Here is a 15892-nt window from a genome sequence, read left to right as displayed (position 1 = left end):
GCCAGCACATTAATGCTCAGAGCTGCGCCCTTCCGCTCCCATCGCCTGCGCTGCCCCATCAGCAGTAACAGTCTGATTAATTCGCTTCCAGCAGGGAGCTGATGGGGCCAATGATGGAGCCGCTGCATCAGGCGCGCTGAAATTGATAGTTTTTCACAGTTACAAATGAGGAGCCTCCTCAGCTGCAAATGGCGCCCGCACAGTCGGACTCCGGTAATGATCATAAAGAGGCTCTCTTTAAACTGCAAAAGCCCCTGGGACCGAGCGGGGGGGCGGCTGCTGCGCTAATGAGAACTACAAGGGGCGAGCAGGCATGGAAATGGCTCCTCCACTCTTGATGTGCATTTAACTGCTTTTTTAGTGCGGCGGCAGAGCCAGGAACGAAGGAGTGATGAATGCAGCACAAAAGCATTTATTTTCCAATTCGGCAAAGTGGCTACGTTGGGAAATGTATGAATTATTTTAATTCACTCAACTGTCCTGAAACATCACAGAGAGCGAGTGAGCGTGGGGGGAGGGGGCGGGCTGCGCTCAGTGTGCGCTCCAGAGACAGGAATTACTCCTATTTGTTCAACTGCCCCAAAATCTGGGCGCTGGCGGTGCTGACGAGGAGCAGAGCTGGGGGAAGGCAATGGTTACTCCTGGCACGGTGAGCCGGGAGGGGGCAGGCAGAGGAGCTGGGTCAGAACAGTCCCGCCACAGAGCAGCACCCCGTGGCTGGAGGGGGGCTGCTGCACTGTGCCCGGCCGGAGAGCTTCTCCCCTGGGGTTTGAACACCACCAGCTGACCCCCACGAAGGCGGACAGTCCCAGTGGGGCCCAAAGGCTGTGTCCGACACCCATGAGCAAACGCTGGACTTGCAGCCAGAGGGCAGCGCTCAGGTCTGCTCCATCTCCAGACTGACCCTCCCCATCCGCTGCAGCCGGGGGGCGGGGGGCCAGGGGTGCTACTTACAGGGGTTGGGGCAGCTGCCGGGGATAGCCACCGCCTCGTTCCACTGGTCTGCGCTGGAGACGGAGTAGGAGCGCTGGTGCATGCCGTCTGGCTTCGAGCTGAAGCCCACCAGGTTGATGCCGCTGATGGAGCGCTCCGAGTGCAGGGAGGTGCTGCTGGTTGAGTGGGGAGCACCTGCAAGAGAGACCGGGGTTCAGCGCAGCCCAGCTGCTGCTCTGAGGCACGGTGGACGAAGGCAAAGCTGCCCTGTAGCTGGTGTGACATGCCCCGGGCGGCCCTGTGTGAGGACAGGGTCTGTTTGCCTCCCCTCCCCTCCCCCAGGGAGTGCCAGTGCCTCACCCCCGAGGGCGCCGGGAAAGGAGCGCTGCCCAGCACCCACCAGTGCTCAGAGGGACACCCAGCCCCATGCATTTCAACACAGCACCCCGGGATGCGTAGCTGGGCATGCCAGCACGTAGCTTCCCCCTCCAGCCAGATTTTACAGCTGGAGTCCAAGGTCTGCTCACAATCTTCACCATAGCCCCAGGCAGCTGGACCAACACAAACCCCCCTGGCAGCCAGTGCGCCCATCCTCGGACTCCTTGGCTGTCCCCAGCCAGAAACACAACCATGTTGGAGGCACTAGGAGTGAATGGAAAACCACAGGGGGGACGTCAAAGGGACAAGCAGGGGAACAGATGACTCTCAGGTGGGGATCGTGAGTGGAAATCCTCCTCCCACCAGCTGGAAACCCCTTGAGCTGAGCCCAGACCATGAACCTCCCAGGAAAGGAGTGGCTTTGGGACCAGGGGCTGTCACAGAAGACAAGATCATTCAAAGATTCAAGATGGGTCAAACATTTCCAGACTACAAGAATATCCAAAATCTCCAGAACCGTAAACAGAGCAGCTCTGCGGGAGCACAAACCGCGCTTTGGAAGGCTGCAGGCAATCTGCTGCGGAGGGCGACGCTGCCCTGGGGGGATTGCCCTACACCTGCCCTTGCGAGCACCTCCCGGCTCCTTCCCCCAGGGCACTCAGCTCCAGCCACCGCACAGCAGGGACTCTGGGAGCACGGGGGCACACAAAGGGTCCCCTTCCCTACCCTGAAGCTGCCTCTCCTCCTTCCCTGCCCCAAGGCGCAGGTGCTGGGCTGGGACTCCCACCTCAGCCCTTCTGGCCATCGATGAGGGCAGGGTCCGTGGAACGGCTCCGGCCGCGGCGCGCCTGGCTGGTGAGAGGCACAGGCACAGCCTGACCCGTCTGCCTGCCCCAGCGCCGCCAGAGCCCAACACCCCACGGCCACACCAAGAGCCAGGCTCCAAGGAAGCCAGCAGCTTGTTCCATGGGGCCGGTGCGTAAGCAGGGTCCTTCCACAGCGGCAGGATGGAGAGCAGACAGACATGTGCAGGAGCGGCCCCAGCTCACCTGCCGGCGTCAAACCAGCCTCTCGCAGAACCCCAGCGCGGCTGAGGCTGGAGGGCACCTCCGGAGGTCACCCTGCCCAGTCCCTGCTCAAGCAGGGCCACCCAGAGCCAGTGCCCCAGACCTGGACGGGTGTGGAGTACGCCCAAGGCAGGAGACGGCACAACCTGGCTGGGCAACCTCTTCCAGGGCTCGGCCACCCTCCACAAAGAGCAGAGCCCCACATGGTCCCATGCAGAGCCCCAGATTTCGTACAAGTTAGGTTTCTGTCCCTCTTGTGAGTTGAATGTCACTGGTGCCTGCGCGCTGCCTGAGCTCAAGAAGCCCAAATCCCCCCCCCAAGGGGGATCCAAGGCGCTTGCTGACCAGAGGGTGACGTGGGCCATCAGCCCTGCACGGGGTACGCCTGCTGTCCACAAGCACTGCAAGCTAGCATGGTGCATGCCTCCCACCCTCCTCTTCGCCGTACCCCGCCCCCTGGAGCAGTGCTGCGGGGTCTCCTCTGCCTCCCCCCTGGCTGCCGCACGCTCCCCCTCCCTCCCCTTGTTCAGCGCCACAGAAACACGTGTAAAACCATGACACTGACTTTGCCTCTAATTAGCCCTTAATTTACAAGACACACTCGGAAGGGTAATTAGCTGGCGCTCCGCTCCTGACTGCCGCATCCATCTCCTCTCGCCTCCTCGTGGGAGGGAGCCTGCTGCCGCTGGAGCAGGGACAACGCTGCTCTCCTGGGACCGGGAATTGCTGGTCCTGGGAACGTCGCTGCTGGGCTGGGACAGGGTGGCCCCAGAGCTGTGGCGGTGCCTGCCGGCCCCACGCCAGGCTGCACAGGCTGCATGTGTCCTGCTGCCGCATCCATGCAGGGGCGGGCGGCAAGCAGGAGCGCAGCATGCCTGAGGGAAGCTCCTCCAGCGGAGGGGAAAGTCCTGCAGAGCCCCAGGGTGCCCAGGTCTGCGCCCTGCACCCCTGCCCCCGCTATGCTGGGAGCCCCAACCGGGAGACACGTGCCCTTCCATCGCTCCTTTGAGGAGCAGTGTGGGCTGCCACAAACGCCCAAGTGCCCCAGCCCTGGCCAGAGCCAGGGACACGCTGCTCTGCCATAGCCAAGGCACCCTCCAAACCTGCCCCCAGCGCCGGATCTCCTCAGTTTTACGGCACCGCGAGGTGAATGAGGCTGGGAAAGGGAGGCTGCTGTGGTCAGACTCGCAGAGCAGCAGCCCCTGGCGAGCGTGTGCAGAAGGCGACATGCCTGGGACAGCCACCAGCACGTGCTCGGAGCCCACACCCCCGAATGCAACGCCTGCCTTGCCAGCAGCACGTGCCATGAGGAAGCGGTGCCAATTGGAAAATTTCATTTTGAAATGCAACGGTGCTGCTATGACTTCCATGAAGGGCTTCTATCAGCCTCTGCAGCCCCGCCGGGAGCTCCCTGCCCTTCCCACCCGCTGCCTGGAGTCACCCGGCCGCCGGGAAACGTCCTGACAGCCCGGCCATGCGCTTGGCTCACGGACCTCTCCGCTACACCGCTCCGGCCCATCCCAGGGATCCGCAAGGTGTCCCAACAAGGCTCAAGCCCTCAGGAATTGCATCCCTTTGGGAGTGACCCCCCCGCCAGTGGCTGGGTGTGTTCCCTCTACATTAGGCAAGCAGAGCAGAAGGCGAGTGCAAGGCTGCACATAAAACACTGCCTGCCTGAGCCAGAGCCTCCAGGACACCCCCTGAGCCCGCCTATGCCCTGCAAGCAAAGCTCTCCCCATCACTGTTTCCTCAAGACCCAAAAAGGGATCTGTGCAGACATGCTGGTGCGACCTCGCCAGCAGGCTGGGCCTCATGACGCCTTTTTAAGTAAAGCCTGACTGATGACGTGGCAGCAAATGGAAAATGACCTACCAAGAGAGCATCATTTTTCTACGTGTGGACTGCAGCAGCCTGGCCACTGCAGTAAAATGCTTGGATTGAAGCAAGCGGGAAATTCTGCGTGACGGTGCGGATGCACAGGGAGCCGGATAAAGGTGGAGTTAGCAGAAAGGGGTATGGCCAGTTGGGACAGAGACCATCCGTGGAGTCGCTTGGGGATCTTTACACAGATTTTTGGACAAATTTAATACTGTCAACAGCAATTTGGCAAAATAATAGATGGGTTCTGGTGAAATTTCCTGGTGACATGAAGTCTGAAGCACTGCCAGTATTCTGGCGATGAAGATGTGCAGGACTAGGCGACCCTGAGAAGGGAGCTAACAAAACCACACCAACAGTCATTTAGGACAAAATGCAAAGACGTGCTCCGGAACTGGTGGGCCTGACTCAGAAAATCCTGGGAAAGCACACACTGTTTTCCATGGGATTTGGATTGCACCCTAATGACAAGACGGTTTGCTGGGGCTGGGGCTCCTGACTGGGAACACCAGAGGAGGAGGAAGGCTGCAAGTACTGCCCCGTCACAGCATCACCGAACCACACCGCCAACCGCGGCTGGGAAGCCCAATGTGAGCCCACGTGTGCTCAATGAGGTTGAGTCCAATGTGACCCCATGTGTGCAGGACGAGGTTGAGTCCAATGTGACCCCATGTGTGCAGGACGAGGTATGCTTTGCGTCACTGAGAAGCAGGTGCACTCTCTGCACAAGGCTGGTATGATACCTCCCCTAGATCCTCAAGCATAACCTACCCCCTGGAAAAAAACTAATTCAAGGTGGAAAGGGCACAGAACACAAAGGTGACTTTCCACTCCTACTGACCCTACTAGCCTACCCGCCACGTCCTGCAGCCGGCCACCCTGAACTACTGCAGATGGCCAGTAACAGCAACACAAAGTCTATGGGCATGATCAGTCACATACTTTTTTAGTAGGAGTAAACCAGAAATACCTACATCCTTGAGAGCTTCATTCAGGAAAGGACTACTTCCTTCTCTTGTCTGAGACAATAACCCGACCAGCACTGAAGAGACCAAGCTGTGCCACATCAGCTCTGCTGTCCACCACCAGCCTCTGGCACCTACTTCCGAGCAAGCTCCTGGTGAGGCCAGACGTCTCCTTGATGCACATCCTGGGTGCTGAGTGGACACGGAACAGGGACCCCTTCGGTGGCACAGAGGGGTGTGCGCTGTGCACCGGCCGTCGAAGGACAGGCACCGGTGGTTACGGTCCTGGGCCAACCTCTGCTGCGCTTGATGCTGCCAGCCCCGGCAGAGTGGTGTTTCGGCCTGAGAAAGGGACAGGCTCCCGAAGGCTCATCCTCCTTCAGCCAATGCACATGACAGGCTGCCAACACAAAGATGTCTTCACAGCCTCAGCCCCTGCCTGGCGGTAACCAAAGGGAGAGCGGTCTCTTGCTGTGTTTATTCAACATTAGATGCGGCCAACAGAGGAACAGCCAGATGGCAGCTCCGTCCTGCTCTGCCTGTGCCTCTGCACACCGGCTACGCTGCTGCAGCCAGGGTGGCCGGGCTGGACACGATCATCAGAAGTCATGCAGGACACGGTGAGCTGGTAGCAGAGGGAACTCTTTGAGAAGTTTGCAGCTCCCATGGGAACAGGAGGCGCAGAATTCTGAGCCTGCCGCTGCTGTCTGGAGCCAGCTCCGCTCTCGGTTCCTTCGCTGTAGCCGTGTTCTGGCACAATGTCGTTATTCATGGACGGGTCATTTTTGCCTGAGCAGGACACTGGGCCTTGTCCTGTGGAATTGGCATGGCCTCGATTCTTCAGGCTTCCATGGTTTCTCAGCTGCACTATCCCAACAGGCTCTTTATCCGTGTATGAAGGCACTGCCAGCGCAGGCTGCGGCAGCGGTGGTTTCAGAGAAGGCAGGAGGCTGGCTGGATCCTCATCTCCACTGAGACTGCTTGCGTGTTCTTCTGCCTCCCAGCGACACGAAGGGACAGACCCCGGCCATCCACACCGCGTGACTGCCTCGAGGCTGGGCAGCGCCGGGGACTGACAACTGCCTGCCTTCATGCTTTTGCAAGGAGCTGCTGCCAGCCCGTCCCCACCCCAGCGCCGCTCTCCTGGGGCAGACGGGCGGCTGCTACCAGACCCTGACAGTGTGGAAGAAGCGGGGTTTGTTTGGGCAAAGAGGGGTACGCTGAATTTTCGAGAGGCACCAGCTGGACAGCAGTGTGGCAATTCTGCCTTGCGCTACAGCCAGGGACAGCACGGGGCAGGCGAGGGATGCTGCCTCCGCGCTGCGCTGCAGCAGGGACTGCTGGCCACGTGGCACGCGGTGATGGAGGGCAGCCCAGACCCCAGTGAGGACACCCCGCCATGAAGCAAACCCTGTTTTCTCTTGTACCACGGTAGGCCAACAGCACAGCGCCAATTGATGCCATCCGCTGCCTGCCAAACCACATCCCAGACAGGCATCAGGTACCACTACCCATTAACCGAAACCTTGAGGTACTTGTTGCCAACTGACTCCATTTATTCCAAATAAAAATCAGAATTACTGCAAGGCACCTTAGAGCACTGGCTCTCGAGTACTCTGTTGGTGTCTGCAGCCACGGCACGTCCCGAAGCCTCCCCGAAAGTGGTGCGCGTGGGGCAGCCCTGGCTGCTCTGGCCTCCGAGCTGCTGCCCCTGGGCTGCGCGGAGTGGGCTGGACGGGCGCCCACCTCCAGCTGCTGGGAAACTCCTCGGCTCTGAGAAACCAACTGGTTCTCAAGGGGAGGCGTGAGCCAGTGAGCCTGGTTAAACCGCCTGCCTGTGCAGTCCCTGCCGGTAGAGACACAATGCACCGCTCTCCATCAATGGGTGGTGGGCTGCCACGTGTGCCATGTGTCCTGGGAGCACCCCCAGAGCCATCCCCACACCCGGAGCAGGTCCGGAGCCAGAGGACTCTCTGCCAGGTTGCTCTTCTGAACCGAGCACTGCATGATGTTTTGCTGGACACACTCGGTTCCTCTTGGACAATCCCTGTCGGTAACGAGGCACCAGGATGGAGACCTGCCATTTGGAAAGCACCAGCTCCCATGTTCTCCTCGGGAGATGGCCACAACGCGCAGCCCCTACACAGCCCCACCAGCATGGTGCACCATGTTCTGGGGTGGGAGATGTCCCTCCCAGCTCTGCCAGCAGCGAATGTCTGTGTGAAATCATGGATCCAAACCAGAGGCAGCCGAGGTTTCCCAGCCCTGCTTCTCAGCAAGGCCATCAGGATCCACCAGCTTGCACACAGTAGGAGCCATCGCCTTTCACTGGGCCTCGCAGATGCTCTGACACAGGGGAATCTCCCTCCTTCCTTAGCGCTGCACTGGGAGAGCACGTTTTTGGGCATACGTATGCGGTAAGCGACTGTTTAACACCCTGGCTCCTACCAAAGCTGATCCGCGATGGGCACAAACGGCCAGGAGAAACAGCTCGGTGCAGTCCAGGCATCTCCGGGAGGACCGAACGCCTGAGCTGCCTGCCGCAGGATGGGGAGCACCGACCGTGCCACCGTTATCATTTATAGTCCCATCTCCCGGCCAAAACTCAGGGGCACATGAGCTAAACCAAGCACCCCAAGCCGACGCGCCAGACTCGCCTCTGGTTCAGATGTTGGCCGGACCCCAGCAAACCGGAGAGGCCTGCGCACAGGTCCTGCAGTGGTGGCCGCCCCCAGAATCCTCGCACACCAAAAGCACGCCGACGGCCGGGAAGCCTGCTGGAGCCCGCCGTATTCCGGGTGGCCGGAGCTGTGTGGGGAAGAGGCGAATCCGCCAGGAGCACAAGTGGCAGCAGACCTGGACAGGGAGTCAGAAGCAGCCACGAGGACCCCTCTGATGGTCTGATCTGTTCTGCACAGCAGAAAATTACACCACGGGTCTCCCACTAATTACTCCTGCCCGAACTACAGCGCATCTTTTAGGAAACCTTCCCATCTGGATCGGAATATCATCAGTGACAGAGAAATCACAGTGACGCCTGATAAGTCGTTCAGGGGTTAATTACCCGCACTGCTGAAATTTGCACCTTGTTTCTAGTCTGAACTGTCCTGCTTCAGCTGCCAGTTACTGGACCTCGGTATATTTTTATCTGAGAAGAGCTGTTAGCAAATTTTTGTCCCTATGCAGGTACTTACAGGTGGTGCTGAAATAATCTCTTAACTTGTTTTCTGCTGACCTAAGCAAATTGAGCTCCCTGGATCCTTCACTACGAGGTGCGTTTTGCAGGCAGGCGATTCTCATCACAACTCTGAGCCCTCCCTGCCCTCTTGGCTTCATTCCCGCATTGTGGACACATGAAATCCATGAACTCCAGCCCTCCAGAAGTCCCCCCCATCCCAGCACTGACAGCCACCACCAACATTTCACAGAGACCTCGACCACACCTTCTAGAATTCCTGAATGGAATAACTCAGACTTGCTGATTCGAACATGCCCAAATCTCCCACCTGCTGTTTAATACGCTCCCTAGTCACAGTCGGAACACGAAGAATTTGTCATTCCAGGACAGGACACGTCACCTTGCCTCTTCCCAGATGCCAGCAGGAGTGTTCACAGAGCATGTCTCTTTGTTTTCCATTATAGCCATTCTGCTATTGCCTTACAGTAATGAATGGATGCTGGGGTTAGGATTCATCGGTTCCTAATAAACTTGGAAAAACCTTTTCCTTGTCTTTAACTCTGCTGGTTACCTTTATCTGTATCCCCTTAGCCCAGAGCGGGGAAGGTGAGCAGGGAAACAAGCTGCTGAGATCCATCACTTCTGTTTGTATGCTATGCAGAGGCTCCACGGAACAGGTGAACGCTGAAGATCGGGGACTCGGCCAGCTGTGTCCACAGTGACCACTCGTACGATTCTCAGGTTAAAACATTGCACCACAGCAACCGAGAGGCTGCGGGCAAGGCAGCCGCTTCAGCAGGTGCTCACCATGTACAAGGCACAAGGTGGGTGTGAAGGCGAGGCACATCGGGCGGTGGTAAAGGAGACCCTGGCATTTCCATGCTGCGCCGCTGAGGCCAGAACAGGACAAGGCAATGGGGAGGACACGGGAGCTGCTTCGAGCTCCACATCTGGATCTGCCTCGGAGGAGGAACCAAGATGGAAGAGTTGCCCTTTTTTTTTAAGTAAAGCAGCCATGAAAGAGAAGGAAAGAGAGGTTTCCCTCTAGGAGAAAGGCAGCCCAGAGGACGGACTGGGGCATGAGTCGGCAGCCTAGGGTGGTCTCAGCTGGGGCAGGCAGCCTCAGCCTTCCCACCACCTGAGGCACCGATGCCCCTACGGAGAACGGCAAGCAACGCAGCAGCTGTGGCATGCTGGTATTCCCACTGCACCCGTGACTTTGTTTCCAGGTTCTTAATCCACAGCAGAATTTGCTAAATGTATTTAACTCCTTCCCTAAATTTGACTGGTGCCATGCGTGGCCTGGGGAAGCTGGGCCGGCACAAGGTGCACGGCTTCTCTGCCGGCGACGCACCCCGGTAGAACAGTGAAACAAACCCTTTGTGCAGCTGCAACCGGAGCAAGTCTGGGAACATCAGGCGCTGGAATGCTTCCCACAAAGCCAAAAGGGTCACTTTGAGGGCTGCTCACAATTAATCATGGCGGCGAATGTTCGTCTGCGGAGCGCTGGCAACGGGCTAAACGGCAGAGCGCGCCTCCGCCCGTGGTTCCAGCTGGCCAGGCAGGACCACACTGGTGCTAGCCACTACCTGCTGCTGGAGCCTTCAGCTTCTGCTCGATACGTATCGATTACTCGATTATGTCCCTCTTGTTTTTATTGCTTTTTATACACGCACAGCTAGACAGACGCACAAGATACACTAGTGCAATTGGGCTTGCTCCCCTCTGCTTGCTTTTGTTCCTGTGCGCTCTTTGCTGTCTGGACTCTTCTCTTAACCCAGATTAATACAATTTTAAGCAGTGCAATCTTCCTTTTGATTTTAACTTTTTGGTATCCAGCAAAGCGTTCCTTAAAAACTCCTAATTATGCCTCACATTTTTTTTTCCAAGTTCTTTCTCCCAAATGATCTGGCTCATAATTGCTTTCAGCTTTCTGAAATTGGCTCCGATAGATATTCTTGTGCGCGCGTGTTTAATGCTCTTTACTTCTAATTTGAATGTCGCCCTGCCTGAACACCAGCACAAGGTTACTTCTACCTAAGCCACCCCTGCATTTTGGCTCTGTGATTTTTCTCCCCATCTGTTCAGATGTTCTGTTTGCGGCCTTCCAGTACCTAAAGGGGGCCTATAGGAAAGATGGGGAACGTCTTTTTCATAGGGCCAGCTGTGTTAGGACAAGGGGAAATGGTTTTAAACTAGAACAGGGTAGGTTCAGGCTAGAGGTAAGGAAGAAATTTTTTACAATGAGGGTGGTAAAACACTGGAACAGGTTGCCCAGAGAGGTAGTGGAGGCCCCATCCCTGGAAACATTCAAGGCCAGGTTGGATGGGGCTCTGAGCAATCTGATCTAGTTAGCAGTGTCCCTGCTCACTGCAGGGGGGTTGGACTAGATGACCACTAGTGGTCCCTTCCAACCCTAAACATTCTATGATTCTATGATTCTATGATTCTAGGTGAGGGCAGCCAAGGGGGCTACGCTGCCTCTTTGAACCAGCAGGGCTCAGGGAGCGTAAGGAAGCTTTAGTGTCGCTTGGCTAAGTCCCCCAGTGAGCGTCACCGTGATGACATCATTTAGCCTCCGACACGTAGCGGAACACTTCAGAAACTGTTTCTGAGACCAGCGGCCTGAAGTGCTGGGAATGAGCAGCGGGGATGGGTGAGGGAAAAATGGTCCTGGTTTCGGGTCCCTCCTGGTCTCTCAATGTGAGCAGAGGAGCCGTGGTCTCTGCAGAAACCGAAATCATCAGCTGCAGAAAATGCACAAGCAACGCTGTTTAAAATACCGACCAGAGCGGACAGCGCACAGGAGATGGCCCGGGCAGCGGTGGGAGGCAACAACACGGATCACTGTTTGCATCTACAGTCAGAAGTGGGAAGCTGAGTCCGATACAAAATCGCGGGAAGGAAGGAAGGGTGCGCGGAGCTTGCCGGGCTTGCTGCAGAAGCGTGGCCCTGGACGAGCGCTGCAGTGAATGACGAAGAGCCAGCGCTCGCACACGGCTCAGGAACGCCAGCAGCTGCAAAGGCCGCTCGGTTTATGCCAGGATTGTGTTCTGTTTTCTCACCTACCTTCCGTCCCTCAAGCTCATCACTCCCAACGTGTTTCAGACACCCCGGCTTACTTCGCCCACAGGGGCTGCCTGGCACACAGCAACACAACCACCCAGCGTGCACAACACCGGGAGAGGTGCCCAGCAGCTCGAAGCTCTGCACAGGTCCCTCGGAGGGGACGGCAATCGCTGCTCTGGCCAGGAACAAACAGCCCAAATGCACCCGCGCCTCTGGGCAGGCCCTTAACAGCGACAGCACAGTTCAGCCGTATGAAAACCTCTACCTGAAGCATGCCCGTTAACAGGCCGACTCTATCCCTCATCTGCCAGCAATGGGGCTTGGCACCTTCCTCTGGGACACCTCACCGTCCAGCAACAGAACAAAGACCCCAGCCACCGGGCTGAGTGCCTGTAGCACAGAGCAGCAGGGGGGGAGCCCAGGAAGGGGGACCCCGACCAGGAGCAGCAGCCTGCACCAGGAAGGGACGAGCTGCAGCCCGGGTGGCAGCAGGAAGGGGACGCGCCTGCTGCCTGTGGAAGGTTGCTCCCCTGCCCCGCTCCCTTTGCAGCACGAGCGTGGTCTGTATGGAGAGAAAGCATGGGTTTTGGGAAAAGGTCCTCAGCCCCCCCCCCGCCCCGAAAGCACCAGCTACCCTGTCGCCCCAGTCTTCCTTGGCAATGTGGGGCAAGTTATTTATACTGAGATTTTCACAGGTGGCTACTAATTACATGCTCTTCATTTTTCCAGGTGCCCTGTGCAAGACACCCAGAGCCAGATGTTCAGAAATGCAGGATGCTTATCACCGCAACTGCAGCCGATGGGTCTGGCTGGCTGCCCCTGTGCGACGAAGCTGTCTGCCCATCTGGCTTTGCTCGGTGCTTCCGCTGTCCCCGGGCAGGGCTCTGACTGCCAGTGTTTTGTCTGCCTTGTTCTTCTCTCCTCTCTGTTCCTCTCCTCCTCACTTTCTCTGAGGCCTTTTTCCCTGTTCAGCCCTGCAATGCACAGGTCCTTTAGTGTTCAAGCAAGTAATAAGTATATCAAGTCCCAGTAATTATCTCTAATTAGGGTTAGTGATTATAATGTCGGATTGGAGAAAATCAATCTCTGGTTTCCCATCAGGGAGGGCAGAGAGAGTCAGGGTGGGGAGGGGAGCCGGCACGGGCAGCTCCCTCCCATGCTCCGGTTCCTCTGACGAGCTTCTCCCTGCCTGCCCGCGCTGCCAACGGCGCTGCTCCCCTGAGCTCCCTGGGGGGACGATGGGTCTGAGCAGTGGCAGTCAGGGACAGCCTCGCTCCTTCATTGGTCTGGACCAGGGGGAGGGTAGCCCGCCCCAGGGCTGCACAGCAAAGCCAGGGCTGTGACGGCAGGGGTGCTCCCGCACCAGCGGCCACCTCCACGAAACAGGGCTGCACCTGCGGGTCCTTCTCATGGGGACACCGGGGCTGGTGCCATGACGCACCGTGGGGTGCTGGAGCTGTGGAGGCTGGGCTCCCTGGAGGGGGAGGACCTGAGAAGGTTCTGCATCTCCTCTGGGCGCGGGGTTTGTCAGGCGATGGCAGCCAGCTGAGCCATGCTCTGCAGTCTGAGCCAAGGCCAGTCATGGGTACAGTTTGTACCCCAGCGCTCCCACCCTGCTCCTGGAGAACACGACTGCTGAGCACGTGTGAGCCACACCGCTGCTCTGGCTGGAAGGGTAAAATGCAGAAGTGTTGGATGTGCTGGAAGGTGGGGGTGAAAACTGGCAGGGGAACAGCCAGTGCAGCCTGTCACACGCCAGAGAAGCCGCCTCGCCGGAGAGCTCACCGCCCAGCATGGCCACCATGCCCAGCCTATGAGCCCAGCAACCCGAGCGCTCGCACCGCCCAAGCAGCAAGGCTCTGGGTGTGCACAGAAAGGCAGATGGGTGGGTGAGCAACTCTCCGAAAGATGGGCAGAGACAGAACAGGTCCTGGACCTAAACCGCTGACAATGGGCAGGTCAAAATGGAAAACAGCAGCCAGATTTCTGGCAAAGGAACCCCACCAGAAGAGGAGCAGGTCTGAAGAAAGAAGGTGCTGCCTTTCTCCCTGTGCTTGTACAGAACCCCGATCATCGGGTAGGAGCTGAAACCTCATTTTCATGGCTGGGCGACAGCTTCTACGGCTCCCAGGAACGGTGGGAGCAAGCAGCTCCGCTCCCATGCAGGATTCCTGGCTTGTCGGCTCCATAGAGGAATCATGCTCTGACAAGGGGAGCTTGAGGCCCTTCTGGAAACCAAGCCATACATGAAGCTACTTAATACGCTCAAGACAGTTGTGTCATTGCCTTGCTGAGAACGGCAGCACCTTTGCACATGCCTGCGGAGTCACTGGTACCGTTGGAAAATGATACAACAGGAATGGCTTCTCCGTATGACTGAGCAGGCTACAGGTACTTTCACCTCATAGCTCAAGTGCAGACACAATGGTCTTCAGACGTAACGAGGACGGGCTCTGGAGGAACGCGGACTGGCAGGCGGGGAGCTCCGTGCACAGCCTGCGGGGTTCCATCCCGGCGCTCCTGCTGCTCTGCCTTGCAGGGGCCCCCACATCTCCCTTGGCGGGTGCAAACACAACCCAGTCTGCACAACTCGGTAACGACCCTGCACGCTCACACGGAGCCCAGGACACTCAGCTGAGTCGCTCCGCGTGCCGTCCCGCTTTCCAGCCAGCAGGTCAGCCGTTTCAGGCGATGTGCCGCAGCACGGCCCCATTCACAGCCACGGCGCTGGGACACGCCTTTGCCACTCCTGATAAACCCCAAACACCTTCGCCTATCTGCTTTCGCTCCCGGTGGGAAGCGTCCCCTGCCTCCTACAAGGGCAGGCTCGCTCTGGAAAACTCTTACCGTCGCTGCTTACCGACAGGCTGGAGTGAGTCAGCTGGCCATCGAAAGGGGGATGAAACCACGACAAAACCTGAGCATGTGACACATTCAGTGCTGTAAATACCACTGCCACCGTGCCACGGCACATCCTGACAACAACACCCTGTGACAGTGGCCCGGTAACACCTGTGACAGTGGCCCAGTAACCCCCTGTGATAGTGGCCCAATAACCCGTTGTGACAGTGGCCCGGTAACACCCTGTGACTGTGGCCGTCTCAGCAATTTAGGAAGCGCGAGGCAGCGCTGCCGTACGTTGTCCCTGGGCCCTGTGGGGGACGCAGGAGCGTGTCGCAGTGCTGGTGCCACAGCACCCCTCCGGGAAGCAGGAAGGCTCTGCACAGATGAGAGAGCTGAGAGCAGGAGCTGCAGTTTGCCAGGCGCCCCAGGCGTCCCTCGCCAAACCAGCGAGCCACAACCCGCGTCTCCCAGCTGCAGCAGCCCTGCAGCCCGGCAGCTGGTGAGGTGGCAGAGGGACGGCCGCCCTCTGGGGACACGTCTGGCAAGAGCCTCGCTCCTGGGTCTGGTATCTACTGGCATGTCCCCAGAGGCCGTGTTGCCTTCACCGAAAGCTGGAGGTGAGTCAGAGCGCACGGACTCTCTGAAACACACAGAAAATTAACGCTTTTATGGAGCACAGAACGTTGAAAACCGGCAGAGATGTTACGGGTAACCGAGTCCCTTGAGCAGGGAGAGCAGGCGCACCCTGAAATCACCGTGTTCTCACTTAGGGGTTGTGCAGGAACAGCCTGCGGTGACTAACCCACAGCCACAGGTAAACGCCTCCAAACCAAGGGATTAACCCTTCATTACCCAACCGACCACCCTGCCACGGGAGTCACGGGCGAGGTCCTGCACTCAGAATGGGCCCGCGGAGTGATTTGGGGGGGCAGGAAGGACTTGGATCAAGCAGACAGTGCTGTTTGCGCTCCGCGTGGTCACACAGCCCAGGGAGCCACGGCCGGGCAGCGCGGCCTCGGGGTCTGGTCTGCACCAGCACTTAGCTCAGGCCAGGCCAGCACCTTTGGCTCCTGTGCCTGAGCGGTCTCTGAGCACACAGGATGGATGACCCTAAACAGGGGCTGCAGTGCTGCACCAGACGTGCCCCAGCCACCGCAGGATGTCCAGCTGCCCAGACCAGGCTGTGACTGGGCTGCAGCGCGGTCCCCACGCCCCCGGCAATGGGTACAGCGCAGCTAGCTCGTCTTCACCCACCGCTGCTCGACAAGTCCACCCCCTGGGCCTGCAGTGGAAACAGCTCAGCACAGTACGGTGGTGCCGACCCACAGCTCTGCCAAGCACCGCCTTGTCCAGGCGCGAAGGTGAGCATCGCCCAGGGCAGCGTTTGTGCAGCTCCTGCCTGCGCGAGGGACTGGGCTGGAGATGGACTGGCAGGCTTAGGACAGCGCACAGCCGAGGACGGCGGCGATGAGTGAGGCGCTCTGTTATCCTCAGGGCTTCTCACACATTTCCTGCAGAATCAGGGCGCCCCAAAGGACAAAGCCAAAGGCCGTAGGGGAAAGAGGGGCAGCGCAAGGCGC

General features: G+C 58.5%; 1 protein-coding gene across 1 annotated transcript in view; it reads right to left on the bottom strand.

The window, feature by feature from the left end:
* Window positions 1-15892, bottom strand: part of LOC104127869 (arf-GAP with GTPase, ANK repeat and PH domain-containing protein 3) — a 135008-nt gene that overhangs the window by 40669 nt on the left and 78447 nt on the right. Inside the window, exon 13 of the mRNA XM_009640575.1 lies at window positions 955-1128. Coding sequence (XP_009638870.1) covers window positions 955-1128 — 174 coding nt within the window. The remainder of the gene's footprint in view (window positions 1-954; window positions 1129-15892) is intronic.

Source organism: Egretta garzetta, unplaced genomic scaffold (assembly GCF_000687185.1).
Source record: "Egretta garzetta isolate BGI_Z169 unplaced genomic scaffold, ASM68718v1 scaffold786, whole genome shotgun sequence".
Lineage (NCBI taxonomy): Eukaryota > Metazoa > Chordata > Aves > Pelecaniformes > Ardeidae > Egretta > Egretta garzetta.
The sequence above is the reverse complement of the archived record's forward strand: the minus strand, read 5'-3'. Positions and strand labels throughout refer to the sequence as shown.